The following is a 21276-nucleotide window of genomic DNA, read 5'->3' on the forward strand; positions in this document are numbered from 1 at the left end:
GTAAACCAACGAAGTTATAACATAGCCTCTCACCATATACAAAAATAAACTCAAAATGGCTTAAAGACTTAAACATAAGACCTGACACCATAAACTCCTACAAGAGAACATAGGCAAAACATTCTCTGACATAAATTGTACCAATGTTTTCTTAGGTCAGTCTCCCAAGGCAATAGAAATTAAAAGCAAAAATAAACAAATGGGACCTAATCAAACTTACAAGCTTTTGCACAGCAAAGGAAACCATAAACAAAATGAAAAGACAACCTTCAAAATGGGAGAATATATTTGCAAATGATGCAACTGACAAGGGCTTAATTTCCAAAATATACAAACAGCTCATACAACGCAACAACAACAAAAAACAAACAACCCTATCCAAAAATGCGCAGAAGACCTAAACAGACATTTCTCCTAAGAAGACATACAGATGGCCAACAGGCACATGAAAAGATGCTCAACACCACTAATTATCAGAGAAATGCAAATCAAAACTACAAGGAGGTATCACCTCACACCAGTCAGAATGGCCATCATTAAAAAGTCTACAAATAACAAATGCTGGAGAGAATGTGGAAAAAAGGGAACCCTCCTATACTGTTGGTAGGAATATAAGTTGGTGTAGCCACTGTGGAAAACAGTATGGAGGTTCTTCAGAAAACTAAAAATAGAATTATCCTATGATCCAGCAATCCCACTCCTGGGCATATATCCAGACAAAGCTATAATTCAGAAAGATACATGCATCCTTATGTTCATAGTAGTGCTATTCACAATAGCCAAGACATGGAAACAACTTAAATGTCCACTGATAGATGAATGGATAAAGAAGACGTGGTACACACTGCTATATTTAAAATAGATAGCCAACAAGGGCCTACCGTAAAAAAAAAAAAATGAAAAATTAAAAAAAAATTTAAAAAGAACCATATATGTCAGTCAATGTTAATAACAAAAAAAAGTGGCTGCCAAGGGGAGGGGGGTTGGGGGAGGGATGGAGTGGGAGGTTGGGGTTAGCAGATGTAAACTTTTATATATAGAATAGATAAACAACAAGGTCCTACTATATGGCACAGAGAACTATATTCAATATCCTATAATAAACCATAATGGGAAGGAATATTAAAAAAAGAATGCATATATGTATAACTGAATCACTTTGCTGTACAGCAGTAATTAATACAACACTGTAAATCAACTATACTTCAATTTTTTAAAAAATCTGCTGAAATCAAACTTGTAGAGTGGAGTCAAGTTAGCTCTGGTTTATAAGGCAGGAGATCCATCAACTGATGAACGGATAAACACAATGTGGTACATCTATACAGTGGAATACTATAAAGCAATAAAAAGTAATGAGGTACAGATGCATGCTATACAACTTGGATAAAACTCAAAAACATTATGCAGTGAAAGAAACCAGTCACAAAAAACCAATATTGTATAATCCTATTTATATGAAATACCCAGAATAAGCAAATCTATAGTGACAGATAGCAGATTAGTGGTTGCCTAGAGCTGATGGTGATGGGGGAACGTTGGGGGTAACCGGTCATATTAGTTTGCTAAGGCTGCCTTAACAAAGTGCCACAAACTGAGAGGTTTAAAAAAACAGGAATTTATTGTCTCACAGTTCTAAAAGTTAAGCCTAAGATTAAGGTGTTGGCGGGGCCATGCTCCCTTTGAAGGTACTAGGGAAGAATCTGTTCCAGGCCTCTCTCCTAGCTTCTGGCATTTCCTTGGCTTGTGGCCACATAACTCTAATCTTCACATGGCATTCTCCCTCTGTGCGTGTCTGTGTCCAAATTTCCCCTATTTATAAGGACACCAGTCATATTGGATTAGGTGCAATCCTACTCCAGGATGACCTCATCCCAACTAACTACATCCACAATGACTATCTCCAAATAAGGACACTCTGAGGTATCAATACAAAGGGTTAGGACTTTGACATATCAATTTGGGGGGGACATATTGAACCCGTAACACTGCTAATGGCTTCTTTTTGGGGTGATGAAAATGTTCAAAAATTAGAATATGATGATGGTTGCATAACTCTGTAAATATACTAAAAAACATTGAATGGCATACTTATATAAATGGATCAACTATATGGTATGTAAGTTACATTTCAATAAAGCTGTTTAAAAAAAAAAGCGGGAGAGTTGGGTTTAAAGATTCTGCCCAAGCTCAGTAACCAACCCATTGGTGAGAGTGTGATTCACATCTAGGAGGTGATTCTCTAGAAGTACCCCTCAAAGAACATGAAGGTGTCCACTCCAGCACTATTTGTAAAAATGAAAAAAAAAAAAAAAGAAAAGAAAAGAAATAGTTTGAATGCCCATCAATATGGGGTGATTAAATTGATCATGGCATCTTGATTATTACTGAATCTGAGTGATGGGTATAAGGGATTCATTATATCATTCTCTCTACTTCTATGTGCATTTGATAATTTTTCATTATGCGAAATTCTAAAAGTTAATTATGGCATATGCATACAATGTACTATCATATAGCCATATGATCTCAAAAATTTACATGGAAATGTATCCACAATATACTCCCATACTGTGCTGTATGAACGTAAAATGGTACAGCCTTTGGGAAGGAATCTGTGGAATGGGAGGTACGATTTGTCAAAATTTAAAACATTTTAGACATATATGCTATATGACCTTGCAACTCTATTGCTAGGTATTAATCCTACAGAAATACTTGCAAATGTACTCAAAGATTATGTATAAACCTATTACTGTAGCATTATTTGTAATAGCAAGAAATTGGAAAACTGTCTATTAATAGGCAAATTTTTAAATTCTGGTTCATCCATTCAGTGGAATCCTATGTCGTCATTCAGAAGAATGAAATAGGTCTATAAATATGCTAATGTGGAAAGATACTGAAGAGAAATAATAAAAAAGCAAATTATAGAATGGTAGATAAAGTATGATCTCATTTATTTTAAAACTCTATTACTTATGTAATTTTTTGCTAGAATTTTATTATCAAAGTTTCAAACACTCCAAAAAGTTCCTCTGCAAATTTTTAAAAATAATTGATGACTGCCCATGTTATATTTCCAAAAGAAAATAAAAATAGGTAATAAAACTTAGGATATAGTATAACCCCATTTGGATAAACTTACATGGAAATTTGTACAGGGTTAAAAAAAAACATCCATATGAAACAGTATGTTCAGGGTAGATGTTCACTCACTGGATGCCAGCTATCGTTGTTATCTTAAGGTAAACAGCCTGATGGTCAAGGGTTCCTCAAACTCAAGAATCAACTCCCGACTTCCTCCAAGTACACAGCTTCCCTTCGCTCTGACAAGGGTCCATCTAAGGCCAACAGGGCAGCTGACAGCTTCCTCCCATTCATTTTACCCTGTGCTCCTGCTGAAGGGCCGCCAGGAGAAATAAGCTTGAGACAAAAGAAAACCATGGACATCCTTCCTGGCTACACAGGCAGCCCTGGCTGCGGGTCCCTGGAAGGAGATAGAGCCGGAACTGGTGAACAAATCCCGACCTCCTTATCAGACAGCTCAGAACCTTGCCAAGGGAGTGCCCGGGCACTGATTCTGCAGGCAGAGACAAGAGGTACAGTTTGGCCGACTGGAGAACCCTGCACAGCTGTATTCTCGAGATACAGTTAGGTCAAACTGGGCACGGCAGGGGAGCAGAAGTGAGTTTCCTCCCAGGGGCAATGGGTTTTAAGGTCATCTTCCTAATTACATTTGGAAACCAGCTCAGGGGAATTCCCTCTTACTTCATTCTTAAATGTTTTTCCCATCCTGCAAAATACAAATAATAGCAACTATTTATTGGGCTCTCACAGTGCACCAGGCACAGTGCAAGTCCTTTAAGAGAACTGTGTTATTGAATATCACATGACACCTGATGAGGTGGCCACTATTATTAGCCCCATGATGTGGATGAGGAAACTGAGACTTGCATAGGTAAGCAACTTGCCAAAGCTTACACCCCCAGTAGGTGAAAGGAGCCAGCCTGACTCCTATGTGCCTGGATTGCAGCACTACAGTCCACTGAAATCCAAATTCTAACCTAGGCCTAGGGAAGGCAGGAGGAAAGGGAAGAAGGAGGGCAGAATAACAGAGAAGTAACACCAGTGTTCATCGAAGAAGAGCATACCAAGTAAGGACAGGGCATCCAAGAGGAAGTATGAGGCCACAGCTAAGACCCCGCGCTTGGAGTGCCCTTCCCACCCAGATGTCCTTGAACAAGTCACACTGCTCCATGCCTCAGGGTCCCCATCTGCCAAACAGGACTAACACAGGTACCTACACCTCACAGGGTTGCTGTGATGATTCAATTAGAGATTGCACAACAGAGCCTGCTACATAGGCATCTCCTATGTTGTAGCTATTACTACGGTTGATACCATTATTCCTATCTGACCATCATTCCTCAGCCAGAAGCTGCCTGAAGGCAGACGGTGCATCAGACAACATGACATGAGGAAATGCTGATAAACGGTAACCACACATGCTATGTCTCAATATGTTTTTCTCTTGCCACTCTTACTTGAAGACAGTCACAGGGGCCACATGCAATGCTTTGCATCACCAAGACACTTTAGAAAACATCCGTTCTTGACTCTGCGTTAATGAAACTTAGCATGTATTGAAAACCAGCTTATTTATGTGCCAAGAGCGATACTACGCACAGCGTAATACATTATCGCTGGGACTTCCCTGGTGGTGCAGTGGTTAAGACTCCACGCTCCCAGTGCAGGGGGCCTAGGTTCGATGCCTGGTCAGGGAACTAGATCCCACATGCATGCCACAACTAAGAGTTCACATGCCACAACTAAGACGCTCACCTGCCGCAACTAAGACCCAGACCAACCAAATAAGTAAATAAATAAATACTTTTTAAAAAATGCATTATTGCTAAGGCTCACAAACCTGGTGGATTTGTTTCCTGTGCCTGATGGGTATGTAACAAATTACCACAAACTAGGTGGCTCAAAACAACAGAAAGCTATTCTTCCATGGTTCTGGAGGTCAAGAGAGCAAAGTCAAGGTGTGAGCAAGGCTGCACTCAGTCTGAGAGATTCCATTCCTGGCCTCTCCCAGCTTCCAGAGGCTGCCTGTATTCCTCAGCTTGTGGCTACATCACTCCCATCTCTGTGGTCACACTGCCTTCTCCTCTTCTGTCTGTGAGCAAATCTCTCTCTGCCTTCCTCTTACAGATATACTTGTGATGGAATTTACAGCCCACCCAGAAAATCCAGAATTATCTCCCCTTCTCAAAATCCTTAATGTAGTCACACTTACAAAGATTCTTTTTTGCCACATAAGACAGCATAGTCTCAGGTTCCAGGAATTAGAATGTGGGTCTCTGAGAGGGTGGGGAACATTTTTCAGCCTACCTCATCCTGCAATGAAGTTATTTTCTATTTTCTATGCAGGACATAGAGTATAGTAAGGAACAGACAGACCTGAGTGTGACTCCTGGATCTGCCTGACATTGAGTAAATTACTCAAAATTCCTCACACTTGAGTCTCCCCATTTACAAAATATGAAGAACAATATCTTCTAAAAAGAGTTGCCATGCGGATTAAATAAGATGGCATGTGACGTGCCTCTGCACAGTGACTGGCTCTCAGCAAATGCTCACTAAAGAGTGAGCGTTATCGTGAACACAAATGAATAAACAACATTCAGAAGGCAAGTGACTTGCCGAAAGCCACCTAACCAGAAAGTGTCAGTGCCTGGAACTGAATCTGGGTCTCTCTGGCACCAAAGCCCAAGCATGTTCTACCCTATGGATTAGGCATTTTGGGCTTATGTGCTCACAGCCTTAAGAGTCAACACATCTAGGTTATTTCAATTGTGGATGCTACTTCATACTCTCTTCCGGTTACTGTACAGCTGCATCCCTTCAGATCACCACTTCTAGTTACTGAGACTGAGTTTACACAGTCTACCCTAAGAAAGCAATATCGTGTTTCCAATGATTTAGAAATACTGGAGACCCTGCTTATGCAGGGGTGCGGTTAAGAGTTTGGCTTGTACAAAATCATATCAGACTGGCTGGCAATCCATTTGGTCTGCAACTCCAGGGGTTCTGGACAATATGGGAATTATAACCGAAACCAATCTCCATCTACAAAGCTACAGTTGGAAACTGCATTTCAAACAGGACCCTGAGGTCTCTCTGGGGCAAGGTGCCTAGCCCAGCATTTAGAATTTAAATCCACTTAGGCATTCGCTGCCTCAGAGTCAACGCAGCAGGGTTAATTCCAGTTCCTAATACTTCAAAAAAATGTTTGAAGAAAATTTCAGACACTCACAGAGAGGTCTCTTCAAATTCTCAAGTCCCCACCCATCCATCCAACCGTTTCCTCGGCACCGGTCTCCTCGGGTTATACAACATCAGCTGCGGGGAATGGGGAGCCCAGCTGTGTGCCGAGTTTGGAAAAAACATTCTGAATACTTTAGGTCTGCCAAATACTTGGTTAAAGAACGATATCCTCTAATTTCTTAAGCCATGTGTATTTTAAGTGAAATGTAATCCATATGTCTGTGACTCATTTAAATGCATTTCAGTGAAGCATGGTTCACTAAGAGCGCTGGGATATGTCTAAGCCTTTCTTAAGCTTCTCTTTGATCCAGGAAATTGAATTCTGCCAACAACAAATGAAGCTCCTGACAAGAGAGGGTCTCAGAGAGCTGTCCTTTATCCTAGATAAGACGTTAAAGTCTATTCCTCACCCAGGAGGAAGCCGGGGAGAACTCCACAGCCTGGATGATATGCAGAGTTTTGCTCCAGATCAGCTACGCATTTCCACCAGGCCTTTCCACCAGGCCTCCTTGGAAGAGAGGTGCAGCAGCAAGCGGTGCTAACTAACCTACCCCGTCTATTGCTGAAAAAACTCCTCTTCTGTCTATTTCTCCCCTTCCTGGGTCCTCCAGTATTATACAACTCAAATAGGGAGGAAGGGGAAAAAGCCCAGGAGTTAGATCACTCCATTAGCAGTGAATGTTAATTTTCCAGGACAATTAATTTTGTTAATTGTGTTGCTTGATTTCCAAGACAACAAAAGCAGCCTCCATCCCTAAGATATCTCTGAGGGACTGATATGAAGTTAGAGATATGAAGTGAAATGAAAGTCGGAAGTAGTGGTAGGTACAATAATCAGTAAATCTCCAAATGCCTGAATTCTGCCTTGACCATTACTATTCCCCATGAGGTCTGGAGGTAGATACGCACACAAAAGGAAACAAATATCCATTCTTATTAGCTAGCCTTATACAAACAGGATTTCTCTTTCGCTGAGCTGGAGCACAATGAATGGGGTGAGACCAAAGGACATCGCTCCTTTTCCCAAGCCAAAACCTAAATCTAGCATCATGTGGACTCAAGGAAGGAAGTCTACGGAAGAGATGAGAGTTGCAGAATTTGCTTCAGAGACTAGCAGAGAGAAGTATACAGATGGCCAAAGATCCTCTGGGCACAGCGCCCACTGGTTGAGCTGCTCATTTGCTTTTGAAGGTGACCTTGCAATGTAGTAATTCAGCCAGTGAGCATCCTGCAAGCAGGTTCAACAGTTCAGTGTGCCCTCCTCTTGGGAGAAAGTGGAGAAGGGAGAGAGCCAGGGCCTACAACTCCCTGGAGGCGACCATCTCCCCAGATGCCTACAGCTAAGGAAGATTCCATTTGATTTCAGAAAAAAAAAACTGTTGTCCAATATGGTTTCTGGATTCATGAGGCAGTCCTCAGAGCCTGGGGGAAATTACGTGGAGAAAAAAAAATTATGGATTTATACCTCAAAATTGTGGGTTGTGGAAATAGCAGCCTATAATTTCTTCCCTGTAATTTCCCTTCTCGTGCTTATGTTGACTGAACGGTGGGTCCTGAGCTAGCAGTTCATCCTCAACTTCAAGGTCTGTGGTTTTGGGGGTATTTGCCTTTACCCCACTGCCCCCTATTTCCAGGAATGTCTACAGAACTGGAGAGTAAATGCCCTGAGGCAGGGACCTCTTTTCCATTTTCCACTTACGTGGTATCCTTTCAATAGGTAGCACAGGAAAGGCTCTTAGAACCCAACTGGGACAAAACCCTCATTCGACAGATGAGAAAGTTGAGGCCCAGGAGGGCCAACTGGCTTGTTGACCAATTCCACATTGTCTGTCTCTGAGCTCAGTACTCTCTCCACTGTACCACACAGCCCTAATCACAAGTCAGGTTCTCCTAACAACAGCTAGGCACCAACAGTGGCAAATGATGGGTAGGTGTGAGTAAATGTAAAACTAGGGAACATATCAGAGCAGAGTACTACCCTCATCACATACAGGTGAGTCTACAAAAACAAGAGTGGAGCAATATGGAGAGTATAATCTCATTTCTGCTCCTCCCTCAGCACGAAAATAGCAGCCTGGTGTGCTTCTGTGTGGTTGTGCCGATGAGTATCTACGTGCGTGCTCTCACAGGCAGAGAAAAGGTATATGGTGGGCTCACCAACTGTTCACAGTGGACTCTCCTTGTGGGTGGGAGACTTTCATTCTTTCACTCATTATATTTTGGTATTGCTACATGTTTTACAATGAGCATGTACTGCTTTTGCAATTAAAAAAAGCACAAGCTAGAAAAAAATAGTGGCTGCCATTTACTGGGTATGGAGTACAAGCCAGGCACTATGCTGACCCCTTGACAGGCACCATCTCATTTCATCCTCCCAGCGGCTCTATGGTGTGGGACTCTTATTATACCCCAGATAGGGAAACTGAGGCTTGAAGAGGACATACGGTTAGTAAGTGGCGAGTCAGGATCTGAACCAGGACCCTCCAACATGAAAGCCACATTGAGGTTAGCCCTACGATGTCACTCTATTCCACCCGCACTCAATACAGAAAAGAGTGCGTGTCCCCCAGGGGAATGTCATCCGTTTATCCCGAGTTGCTTCACAGCAGAAAAAGGCTGCCAGCTGCTGTGCTATGGAACTAAGGCACCTCGGGGTGTCTGCTGCCCGAGCTGAAGGCCCATTTGCTGTGCCCCTCTCTCCTGGCCTAACCCCCATGTTCCTCCATCCTCACTATTCCTGGCTATCTCTCCATGTGTGGATTCCATTAAAGGCCTGCTCACTGCTATTTTGGGCCATGCATTAGCACATGGGCTTTGATCAGACGAGAGAAGGCCAGACACCTCAGGATGATGAAAAAGAAATTAGAAATGTCCTCTCCCTCCCCTCAGAGTCCCAGAAGACCTTGTCCACAGCTCCTGGGAGGCCTGAGAATCCAATATATGAGGAGACGTAGGTGGGGGCAGGGGGAGGGAATGCAAATCCTCATAACCTATTAGGACCTTTGAACTTGGCTGTTCCTGCTCCTTGGAATTGTCATCTCCCTGCTGTCCACGTGGCTCACTTCCTCACCTCCTTCAGGTCTGGACTCAAATATCAATTCACCACCAAGGCCTGCTCTGGCCACCATTCCCAAACAGCACCTCCCTCCTGAACCCCTGCTCTTCAGAGCCCTTATGTTCCTTTTGTTTCTGCCACAGCAGTTGTCACTGGACATACTACACATTCACTTGTATATTTATTGTTCCCCTCCACTGAAATATAAGATCCAGGAAGGCAGAACTGTTTTATTCACAACTATATCTGCAGTACCTGCACTGGTGCCTGGAATGCTACAGATGCATCCAAGATGGAAAAGATAAATCAATCAACCGAGGAAGTTAAGAACCAGAGCCTGAGGATCACTTAGCACAGGGCCTAGTTTCCCCTCAAATATCATGGGATTATAAAAACTTTATAATTTTTATAAAATGTGAAAAATCAGAAAAGCAGCACCACCACCCCCCAAGCTGTTTTGAATCCAGACTTGCACACACCATGAATGAGAGGGCTTTGGGAAGTAAACACACTAGGAAGTCATGTGCAGTTGGAGTTCCGCTTGCTAACACATGTTCAAAAACAAAAAGCCCAATTTAGACGAAAATAGCAGGAAGCCATCCCCAGGGATACCTGATGAGGTCATATTGCTTGGCTCTGCTGCTTCCATTTTTGTCAAGTCTCCTGCCTGCTGCCAATTCAAGGACGCCAGGAATCACATCCAGGCCACTGCTGATCACTGGGAAACAAAAGAGCTCCAGGCATCAGACAACAGAACCACATCTCCGGGCTCTCCCCTGGAACCTCAGTGTGGCACCGTAAAAAATCACAATAGTAGTAAACTATTTATTGTGTTCTCTGTAAGCACTCTGTAAGCATCACTGTACTCAGCCCTCACAACCACCCATATGAGGGCTGGTGTTACTAGTCTCATTTTATAAGTGAGGATACTGAGATTCTAAAAGACACAGCAATATGCCCCAGGTTACTCAGCTAGTAAGTTGAAACTGGGTTTCTGTGACTCCAGATCCAAGAACACAAATGATCCTCATTTCACCTCTCTCATTTACTTGCTGTGTGGCGTTAGACAAGTGCCTATCCTTCCCTGAGTTGAAGTTTCTGCTTCCATGCATAAGACTGCTGCACTCAGTGTTTTCTATGGCATCTTCAGGCTCTAACTTCCTATGACCTCTTGCAAAGACTCGAAAATACGAAGGAAGGATGAGTCCTGGGATCCCTGCTTGGCCAGTCCAACTCCAGAGGATTTGCCCATGACACTAACCCCATCACCTAGGCAGCCCAGAGGAAGCTGAGGGGTCAAATGCCCCAGTTGGAGGCAGAATAGGACAGATTAGATGGAGGTGGCAATAGGGAACAACAGACTAGAGCTAGAGGGTTAGGGCCATGAGAAACTGAAGAAGGCCCCTGAGAGAGACTAAGAACAGACCCTCTGGGGGCCTTTCCTGCAAGACCAAAGGAAGACAATGCAAGGAGGAATCCCAGGCAGATTTCTGGGCCTGTGCCCTCTGCAGACACAGTCAGCTGGGTCTATTCCAGGGAAATGGGACAAAAGGAACACATTCTTGGGCTGGTTTTACTCCAGGAGTAAGGTAGGAGGAAAGTAGCAAAAATGATTGAGATGCCCATCTTTCTGGCTTCCCGAAGGCCACCACATTCTGGAGGCAGAGGAAAGACTCGGATGAAGCCCATCACTGCACAGGCTGCTGAAGTCATACTTTTACTGCACTTCCGACACCACTCATCCTCCTCTGCGAGTGTCCAAAAAGCCCAAATTTGGAATAATTTATATTCTTGCTTTCCACCCAAGCTTAGCGTCATTCCCATCCTCCTGGATATGGGAAGGTCCCTATCCATCGCTTTCTTGGCAGTGATGCATGTGATTACTCATCTGCTTCCAAGGGACTCCGGAGGCTGCCAAGAGGAGACAGGCAGCTCTGCGAGCCATGCAGCCTTATCTGCAAGGTCTGTGAGGCAGAATGTAAGTGGGATTGTTGGTGGGGAAATATCAGAAGCCCTCAGAGGACCCCGGCCAAGTAAGGAGAGCTCTCCAGTGGCCAAAGCAGATTGGGAATGGCCAAAGAATGGTCAAAAGACACAGCTGTGCCTTATGTCTATTCACCTGCTCGACAACGTGAATCAAGATACAGCTGCACTTGATGGCAAATCAATGTGGAAATATTTCTGAGCCAGGCAGCCACCCAAGAGGAGTGTGAGGTTAGGAAGATGGAGGAACCAGCCCGATGAAGCCAGGAGACTGCTGACCATGCCCTTATTGGCAGGAGCTCAGATGTAGCTGACCCAGAATAGATAGAGCAGCCAGGGTGTGAGCAGCAAATCCCAGAACACTCCACCTTGCCTCTCTCCTTTCTGCTGTTTTCCTCTCATCTCCTTCACTTCCTGCTGTGCGCTGTGCTGGAGCTAGTAAGACAGCTGCCAAAGTCCTCCAGCCCATCCATCCCTCCCTTCGTGTCATACACACACACACACACACACACACACACACACACACACACACACACACACACACACACACACAGCTGTGCTGGAGCTAGTAAGACAGCTGCCAAAGTCCTCCAGCCCATCCATCCCTCCCTTCGTGTCATACACACACACACACACACACACACACACACACACACACACACACACACACACACACTCACTCACTCACTCACTCACACTCATGTGCAGTGAACTCTTAAGAGGCCCCAGAAATACAGCCTGAGGAAATTCAAGGAAGACGTTAAACAGTCCACTAATTTCACAGCAAGTCAAGAGACTGTGGAAATGCTGGCTCTGTAAGATGCTCCCCACAAAGGAACTCTAGCTTGAGAGCTTGGGCCACTTCGCTAACTGCTTCCTTCCAAAACAGCGGCACCTGCGTCCGGCACTGACATGCAATTGGGTTGTTTCATTTTAGACAAAGGAGAAGTCCACTTACTCATTCTTCTCCAGGTCCAGGATCAGTTCTCGCCCCTCAGCCATCACCCTGAGCTCAGCTTTGAGTGGATGCTAAAAGCAACAACAAAAGAATGTCAGTTCCTAAAAGCAGGGAACAAGGCTCCCAGGAAGGGGCGCAGGATCTAGTACAGGGCTCTGACCTGGATCCACAGGAAATGGATCCACAAAAAAGGCTCAATCTCATTTCCAGCCCAAACATGAAATATCTTCACTCCCAGAAGGACCCAATTCCCCTCCCCCATCTGCATTCTCCTCAAAGACAAAGGAGAGAAACTCCAAGCCCAACGAAATGTGGTTGTAAGTGCCTGCATGCAGGCCTGGTAAAGGCAAACCCTGAAAAACACGATCTTGGAAGGCAAATTTTGAGTGGAGTTAGATCTGGCTTCAAGTGCTGGCTCCGACACTATAGTTGTGAATTGGGCACATTACCGAACCTCCCTACAACTCAGTTTCCTCATTTATAAAATAGAGAAGTAAGAGTCAACTTTATGGGGATCTTGTAAAGACTAAGTGACATGGTAAATGTAAAGAATTTATTACAGTGCTTGGCATACAGGAAGCCCGTTACATGTTGGCTGTTATCTAAAATACCAGGGAAAGCCTCTTCATCATGCGCTCGTATTTTATTTTATATTGGCTCTCAGTTTGGATACCCCTCAATCATCTCAGAGGAGACAACTAGAAGAACCTCCTACTAAGGTTTTAAAGGTCTGAAAGATACACTTTACACATAGGAGAAAATTTGCTGAGGGCCAAAGTAGCTACACACCCAGAATAGACCATTTAAAGTATCATACAAACGGCCAATAAGCATAAAAAACATGTTCAGCATCACTGGTAACTTTCCCTCACCCAAAAAGATTTTTTTAAGATATCTTTTAAAAAACCAAAGCAACAAAGATTTTTCTAAAACCATAAATCACAATGCAGTGGAGTATACTATAGAATGGGCACTCTCACACCCTACCAGTGAGAATTTCAATCAATACTGGCTCACCGGAAAATAATCTGTCAGTATGGACCAAGAGTTTAAAAATGTTTAGGCCCTCTAACTCAGAAATAGAAGATTCTATCTGAAGGGAACAAATGGAAACACAGGCAATGGTTTATACACAAGGATGCTCATTACTTACAATAATGACTAATGAAATAGAACCTAAATGTCCAAAAATAGGAGAATGGTTAAATAATTGATAATCCATTCACATGACAAAACATTACACAGTCACTAAAAATTATGACTTTCAATAATTTTTAAATTATCAAGAAAGTACACATGATAATGATTAAGCACAAAGGTTTAAAACATAACACTGTATGTTTTATTCATTCACACTTTTGTAAAGGGACTAAAGTAGAGAGAAATAAACCAAAAGGTTACCATAGTTACTTCTCAGCAGTGAGAACATGAGTTAATTTTATTTTCTTTTGTGCATTTTTCCATGTTTTTATAATGGTTTTATATATATTTTTTTGGGGGGCGGGGGGACTGTGTTGGGTCTTCCTTGCTGCGCACAGGCTTTCTCTAGTTGCGGTGCGTGGGGGCTAATCTTCGTTGCCGTGCACGAGCTTCTCATTGCGATGGCTTCCCTTGTTGTGGAGCTCTAGGCACGTGGGCTTCAGTAGCTGTGGCGTGAGGGCTCAGTAGTTGTGGCTCGCGGGCTCTAGAGTGCACACTTGGTAGTTGTGGCGCACAGGCTTAGTTGCTTAGTTGCTCCGCGGCATGTGGGATCTTCCCGGACCAGGGCTCGAACCCGTGTCCGCTGCACTGGCAGATGGATTCTTAACTACTGCCCACCAGGGAAGCCCAAGCTTCTACCCCTTTTAAGGTTGACCTCAAAGCTTAGTTTTGGCATGCATGAGAAAGTGGGTCACCTGCTTTGCCACCTCTGGTTGGGGGCCTGCCTCTTCCAAGCACGTTTCTCTTCTTATCAGCTTCAAACCCCACTTCCCATTAGGGTCCTGGGCATCCCTGAAACTTTTGTGCCACTGAGGGCTCTGATGAGATCTGAACATTGTGACCTAGGATGCTTATGCAACTCTGTCCTTTGTTATTTTTTGCTAATTTATCCTACTCACTTCTCTTAACAAGGGACATTTCAAAAACATGGGAAGAGGAAGCTAGGGGGATGTTTACCCAATAACTTTCACTAAGAAATTCACTTCTCTGTTTCTGATGCCTATTTCTGATTCAGCTCTACCAATACCTATTTCTGGTCGCTGGTCCTTTGCCACTTCACTCTGGGAGGTCTGGAGCAAGGGCCCTGCCCAATCACATTAAGCATCAGAGACACAGTCCCAAGTGGGCATTTGAGGAAAAGCACACAGCAACAGAGCTGTATCAATCCCTTATCCAAGAGGTAGGTGGCCAAGAGTCCACACAAAAAAAGGAAAGTTGACACAGATCAAAGCACTGTCACTTCTCCCCAAATAGACACAATATGCAACATGAGCATGAATATTTATTTTTAAGTGGGTAATCCAAAAATATTTCTCTAGTCTGGAAGATGCTCAGATACTGATATTTAAAATATGATGTTTCCAGGGGACATTTCAAGCAAAACAATGAAATAGCACTGTAAGGATTTATGTAGCTTCCCTGTCCCGATTCACTCAGTTTTTGTCTTGCAACTCCACTCTGTGCTAGCAAGGGGCAACATCACCTCCCCTAGGAAGTGTAGGAGCTGACCCACTGTTTACACTTCCCCAGGGCAGGGTTAAAATGCCTTTCTCTTTTGAGCGAGATTAAATAGATCTTCAGCTCCACAGGGTATTGGAAATCTGTCCTATATATCTGTACCCCCCTTAAGACATAGTACAATATTTAGCATATAGTGTTCAACTAACGTTTGATGAATGAAGCAATTACAAAATGAGAATAAGATGCCTGAGTGAGATCTACCTCTCCTCTCCCTCTCTGACATTCATTCATTTGTTCTTCAACAAATATTGATGGTGCCAGGCACGGTGTTAACTATTCCTACAAACTACAATGACCCAGATTCTGGGCAGACAATGGCTGCGAACAAAGACAGGATCTGAGCTCCACTTTGTTTCTCAGGCCCTTCCTGAGGATGCCCAGCATCCCACATCTGGAGGGAACAGAGAGGCGTCTATAAAAGTATCAGATCCATTCCTCGGACAATAATGGATAGGTTGGAATATCCAAGATCTTAATTTTTAAAAATAACCTTCTCTAGGACAGCCACCCATTAATTTGTCTAGACTTTTCCTGAAGCTATTTTCAGTCTCTCCTACTTTTTGATGAAATGAACTCCATGCATTTATTGTCTTTAGGATAAAATATTATTTGCTTTCATTTGTCCTAATATTTTTGCTGTAAGTTCCCTTATTAAATCCAAATTGGAGCATTTTTGGACATGTCTGTATTACTCTAGGCATAACTTCATGGATTCTGGGAATTTCTACTCTCCATTTACCTTTCCAGACTCAAGGACCACAAGTCTGAAATCTTTCCGGACACAGCTCTCTCCTCTCTCTGCTACCATAATCTGGCTCTTATATGTTGCCCAATAAATCACTGACCATTTGAACCCAAAGGGCTCTTATTAACTACCCCTCCTCTCCAGCTCTCTTCCTTCTTATCCCCTCTAAGCCCTATTTTATAAATGAGGAAACTGAGTTCAGAAAGTGAAAGGTTACTGACATGCAGCAATCACATCTTCCTTTCTAGTTCTTTCTTGTCTCACTTGAGCTATAAGAACCAGAACCAAAGACTATCCTAGATGCACAGATCCTTCCTGCAAGAACAGGATAATGTTTTCTGTCTTATTCCCAATCCCCTTGATAAAGCCTGTGCATTCTGCTGGTGTCATGGCCCAAGGAGCCTACTGAATTTTAAGATTATTGGATTTGAAGACAGATTCCTCAGTACAAGGTACCTACCCTGCCTCTTATTTTAAAAATAGTTTGGGTTATCATTTTTCTCTCCAAGTATATTATCTCATCAATAAAGTGAAGCAGGGACATCCCTGGAGGTCCAGTGGTTAAGACTCCATGCTCCCAATGCAGGGGGCACAGGTTCGATCCCTGGTCGGGGAACTAAGATCCTGCATGCCTCACAGTGTGGCCAATAAATAAATAAATAAATAAATAAAGTGAAACACATATTATGCAGAGCAAAAACTAATGACAAAATTTAATCAATCCCAGCTGAGAGTCGGTGATTTTTGTGACACATATTTGCACTTAGCTTATGTCAGCATTAACATGGATTTTCACTTCCTCAACTACTTGCATTTAGAAGTGTTTCTAGTAGGTTGTCACACAATGAAGGAAAGTCCCATCTGGGATTTCCAAAACTGGAACACAGAGCAGATAGAGTGGGCCAGAAACGGAACTAGTGGTGATAACTGGGCTTCCAGGAAAGTTGAGTAGGTGACCTCAAGCCTCACAAAATGGAGTTATCAGCTTCTGCCTGTGAAAATGAGATTGTCTTACCTTTTCCCTCAAGGGGCTTTCTGCAGTCTTCCACTGAGGTATTATTAGTTCATGCTGTGGCTGGGGGCTGCCTTCCCCACTTCCTCCTGCCAACACAGGAAGCACACCATTGGAATCCCAGACCTCTGCACCCCAGCTAAGCCAGGCATGCACTGCCAACTGGAAAGACCCATATTGGGTTGTTAGGAGACCTGCTGGATTCCAGGCTCTTGGCACTCACTATGGGTCAGGCACCCTGCTAGGTGCCGATAATATAGTGGTTGGTCTGTGTATACTTCACAAAGTTTACCTTCTAGAGATGGGAAGCGGACAACACAAATATTCTCCAATGGTACAAGAGGGTCATGAAATAAAGAGACCCTGAAGAGGAGGTACCTGTTTTAGAGAGGATGATCAGCAAGGATGGCATTTAATTGAGACCTGAGGGACCAGAAAGAAGATGCAAAGATCTACGGGAAGGGTGTCCCAGGGAGAAGGGTCAGCAAGAGAAGAAATGGCCTTGGCCTGTTTAAGGAACAAGCAGAAGTGAGAGGTAGCTAGAACGTAGCAAATGAGAGGGGAAATTGGTAGATATGGTCAGCAAGACAGCCATGGGTCTGATATCACAGAGGGCATGGAAAGTGTCTGGATTTTATTATAAATAGACTTGGAAGGCACTGGAGGGTTTAGACACAGAGCAATATGATCTGTATTTGGTTTTTAAAAGATCTTCCTGCCGCTGGGTGGAGATGGAGAGGGTAGAGGTGGGGGAGGGAGGCAGAAGTGCAAGTAGAAGCAAGAAGGCAAGGCTGGAGACTTGCAGGAGCCCTAGTGAGAGTTGCTGGTGGCTCAGACTAGAATGACATCAGTAAAGAGGAATGAAGTGTTTGGATTCTGGGTATATCTGGAGGGCAAGCCCCTGGGTATTATTCCCAGAGTTTCAGTTTTCTCATCTGTAAAATGAAGACAATGATACCCACCTGCCCATCTCACAGCATTACTGGGGAGAGTTACTGTGAAAGTGCTTCCCAATCCACAAAGCATCATCGCGTTAACCTGAGCTTCCTAAGGGCAAGTTTGCTTTTTCATATCACTTCCTAATTTCCAAATTATTCTTACCACCCAGTTCTCTGTACTCAAGACAACCCTGGGAGCTAGGTAGGAGGATTCCTATTTTGCAAGAAAGGTGAACTGAAATCTGTTTGAGGAGACTTGTTCCAGGCAGGGCAGACCTCACACATTCGTCACAGACAATCTTAATAAAGTGGTAATTGCTCAAGACCTAGGCAAATTAGTCTCCGTAAGAATAGGCCAAATCCACAGGACTCCTGGGGTTGAAGTGAGGACTCCAAAATTTATTCTTTCTAAATCAACCACATCAATCACATAGAATACAATGAGTGACACAGAAGATGGCCATAGTTGTTCTGTTAGACTGGCCCAATTATGAGTGATTAACTTTCCTTTGAGATTACTGATATGATGTATTCTCTATCAAAATAGATCCTAAAAAATAACCTCATTAGAGTAGCATTAGTTTCATCATATTAGTAAAAATGAGAAGCAATTCATTCATTTATTCATTACATATTTTCTGAGCGCTTAACTATATGCCAAATAGTATGCTAGGTGTTTGATATTCACTGGGGAATCAGGCATAGTTCCTGATCTAGTGGTTCTGATAAATCTAGATTCTCTGCAACAAAAAGGAATTATGCTATTCAATGGAACATTCAAAGGAATGAAATGATCCTTATGATTGCAAAAATTATTGAAAGCAAGGCTCAATAACAGAGGAACACAGTACATCTTAAGAAAAATTGTTCAAACCTTGGAAATAAGACAAAAAGAGCAAGCAGGATGTCCTTTCAATGTCACATTTGGAGCATTGTTTAACGGGCCTTCCCACATATTAGTGAATTATCTAGAGGAATGTACCTTTGTTTGACTTTTTTGTTTCCTATTAATTAAAGGCTATACTCTGTGAAGTTGTCTGTTAACTGTAGCTTTCAGTCTGGTAGAGATGCAAATGACTTCAGTATAGTAGAAAGAAAACTAAGAATTATGGTTGTTTGGCCCCATGGAGCATTGACCACTTTTGTATCTGTCCCAGCACAGGATTTCAACATTCTTTCTCCAATGCTTGCATCACTCCTGTTCCTCTAATGCTTTGAACTAGCTTTACCATTCTATTCACTGCCTCATTAATGAATCAAATCAATCTTTGCCAACCTTTCATCCTATATTTGTATGAGAGTCATGTTTTTAACTTTTTGAAAATTATACTTCTGCGATTTCTTGAAGGAATTTATAGTCATTGAAACCATGTTTTTGGAGAACATAACGATGTGGCAAATGCTCATAATGTGAAGTGGCATATGCAAGACACAAAACTGTACCTATGGTATGGCTCCAATTTTATCAAAATATATTTATAGGCACACACACAAAGACTGGAGAAAAGAGGAAAGACTAGGAAAGCAGCGGAAAGAAAAGCCAAAAGCAGAAAAACAGAGGAAAAGGAGAGAGAGGGAGGCAAGCCAGGGAGGGACCGACTGTTTTCTGCCTGCTCCGGGTCTCCCGCATCTCCACCACCTCCCAAGGCGCACAACGTGGGAACAAAGCCGGGGCTCCCGGCCTCGGGGGCGGTGGGGGCGCTGCCCCGAGGAGTTGCGGGGGGCGACTCCCAGCTCCCCAGGTCCCCCAACCCACCCACCTCCAAAGCCCCCCGTCCCCCGCCCCGCTACTTACTACTGGTCCATCCCGGCAGGGCGAGCGCCAGCAGGCAGAGCTGGGCAGCGCCCACGCCCCGGGGCATGGTGGCAGCTGGCCCCTCGCGCACTCTGCGTTCACCAGCACGCGGCCATGCCAGCACCCTAACCAGGCCGCGGCGCTTCTGGAACCCACGGTCGCCCAGCAGCTCCCAGCCCTGCTCCCAGCCATTGGCCGGGACGCTCCGCCCCCAGCTTCGCGGAGGAGGGGCGGGAGGGGCCGGGGGCGGAGCCAGCGCGACCCCTGGGAGCCAGGCGAGGTGAGGGCGGGGGAGGGGGCGGTGTTCGGCGGTGCTCAGGTGCTGGCGATCAGGGGAGGGCGAGTCCGAGCCGGAGGAAGGGTAGGGATTCACGGTGGGCGCGGCCTGAGGAGGGTCGGGGACTTGGGTTTGCAGGAATTAAACTGGACCCCTCTGGGTACAGCGGCCCGTTTCCTCTGTCCCGCACTGGGCTAGACGCCTTGGGTGACACTCAGAGGCTACTCACCCAGCACCGTCCTCTAGAGGCCGCCACGCTTGGACGCAGGTTCTGAAAGAGTTAACCTGGCACAGAGAACTACGTGCTATATGGAATTGTTTTCTTAGCAGGACACAAATCAGGGATACTTTCCTTCTGACTGGGAGGAGCGGGGTGGTGAAGAGAGGATTCCCGGAGGAGAAGAGGTCTGAGCTCAGGAGGAGGCGAAATGGAGCGCCAGGCAGAAAACCCTAGACAAACGGACTAGGGTGGGAAAGTCCGTGGGCTGTACTGGGGAAAAACTGGAATTTGGGATGGTTAGGATTTAGGGCTTTGGAGGGAAAGGAGGGAGATAAGACTTGAAAATAATGACTGTCACTTACTGAGGGTTTACTGTTTGCTAGAAGAAGAAAATAATAACTAAGACTGTGATAGAGCGCTTCCTAAGTGCCAGACACTGTCTTCAGCACTTTACATATGTCAACTTATTTAATTAATTAATCTAGGAAAAGAACTACCTTTTATTGTCCTTTAATATGTGCCGGGGACTCTCTAAAACATTATCTCTTTTCATTAGCGCTATGATCCCCTGGGGTAAGTACTAATCCTGGTTTAGAGATAGAAAACCAAACCTGAGAGGCTAAGTAATTTGCCCAAGGTCACACAGCTAAAGTCGGAGTCTGGATTCAAGTCCACATCTGAATAACTCCAGAGCCTCTTACAGCACACCTTATTTTACAGATGGGTAAACTGATAATCAGAGAAAACTGCCTTGCCTAAGATCCCTTGGCAAGTTTTGGCAAAGCCTGTTTCTAAAGCCTCAGACCTCTTATAATCTATTCCTTTCACTGAGTCTCCTTCTTCAAACCCAGGTTTGTACAGTTAAACAAGATGCTGTGTTTGGGGGAGGAAAAGGCACTCCTGAAGATTAGTAGGTATGTCTGTTGAAACCACTGGGCATACATAAAAGACACTGTTCTTGCCATTGATGTATTTAGAGGCTGTATTATTCTGTTCAAGCTGTCATAACAAAAAACACAGACTGGATGGCTTAAACAACAGAAAGTTATTTTTTCACAGTTCTGAGATTAAGGTGTTGGCTTGGTTGGTTTCATACAAGGCCTCTCTTCCTGGCTTATAGAAGGCATTCTTGCTGTGGCCTCACATGGCCTCTTCTCTGCTTGTGTGAAGAAAGCAAGCTCTGCTGTCTTCCTCTTCTTAAGGACACTAATTCCATCAGACAGAGCCCCACTCTTATGA

The 21276-nt window shown here is 44.0% G+C and overlaps 1 protein-coding gene across 5 annotated transcripts in view; it reads right to left on the reverse strand.

Moving 5' to 3' along the window:
* ADAM19 (ADAM metallopeptidase domain 19) overlaps positions 1–19742 on the reverse strand; it is a 108007-nt gene extending 88265 nt beyond the window's left edge. For all 5 annotated transcript variants that reach the window (XM_055086872.1, XM_055086871.1, XM_024117217.3 and 2 more), the window contains exons 1-3: positions 19541–19742; positions 16811–16896; positions 12330–12400 (exon numbers count right to left, since the gene is read on the reverse strand). In XM_055086872.1, coding sequence (XP_054942847.1) covers positions 12330–12400; positions 16811–16896; positions 19541–19607 — 224 coding nt within the window. In that variant the 5' untranslated portion in view covers positions 19608–19742. The remainder of the gene's footprint in view (positions 1–12329; positions 12401–16810; positions 16897–19540) is intronic.
* Between the last annotated feature and the right edge of the window lie 1534 nt (positions 19743–21276).

The sequence above is a fragment of the Physeter macrocephalus genome, chromosome 8 (genome assembly GCF_002837175.3).
Source record: "Physeter macrocephalus isolate SW-GA chromosome 8, ASM283717v5, whole genome shotgun sequence".
Classification (NCBI taxonomy): domain Eukaryota; kingdom Metazoa; phylum Chordata; class Mammalia; order Artiodactyla; family Physeteridae; genus Physeter; species Physeter macrocephalus.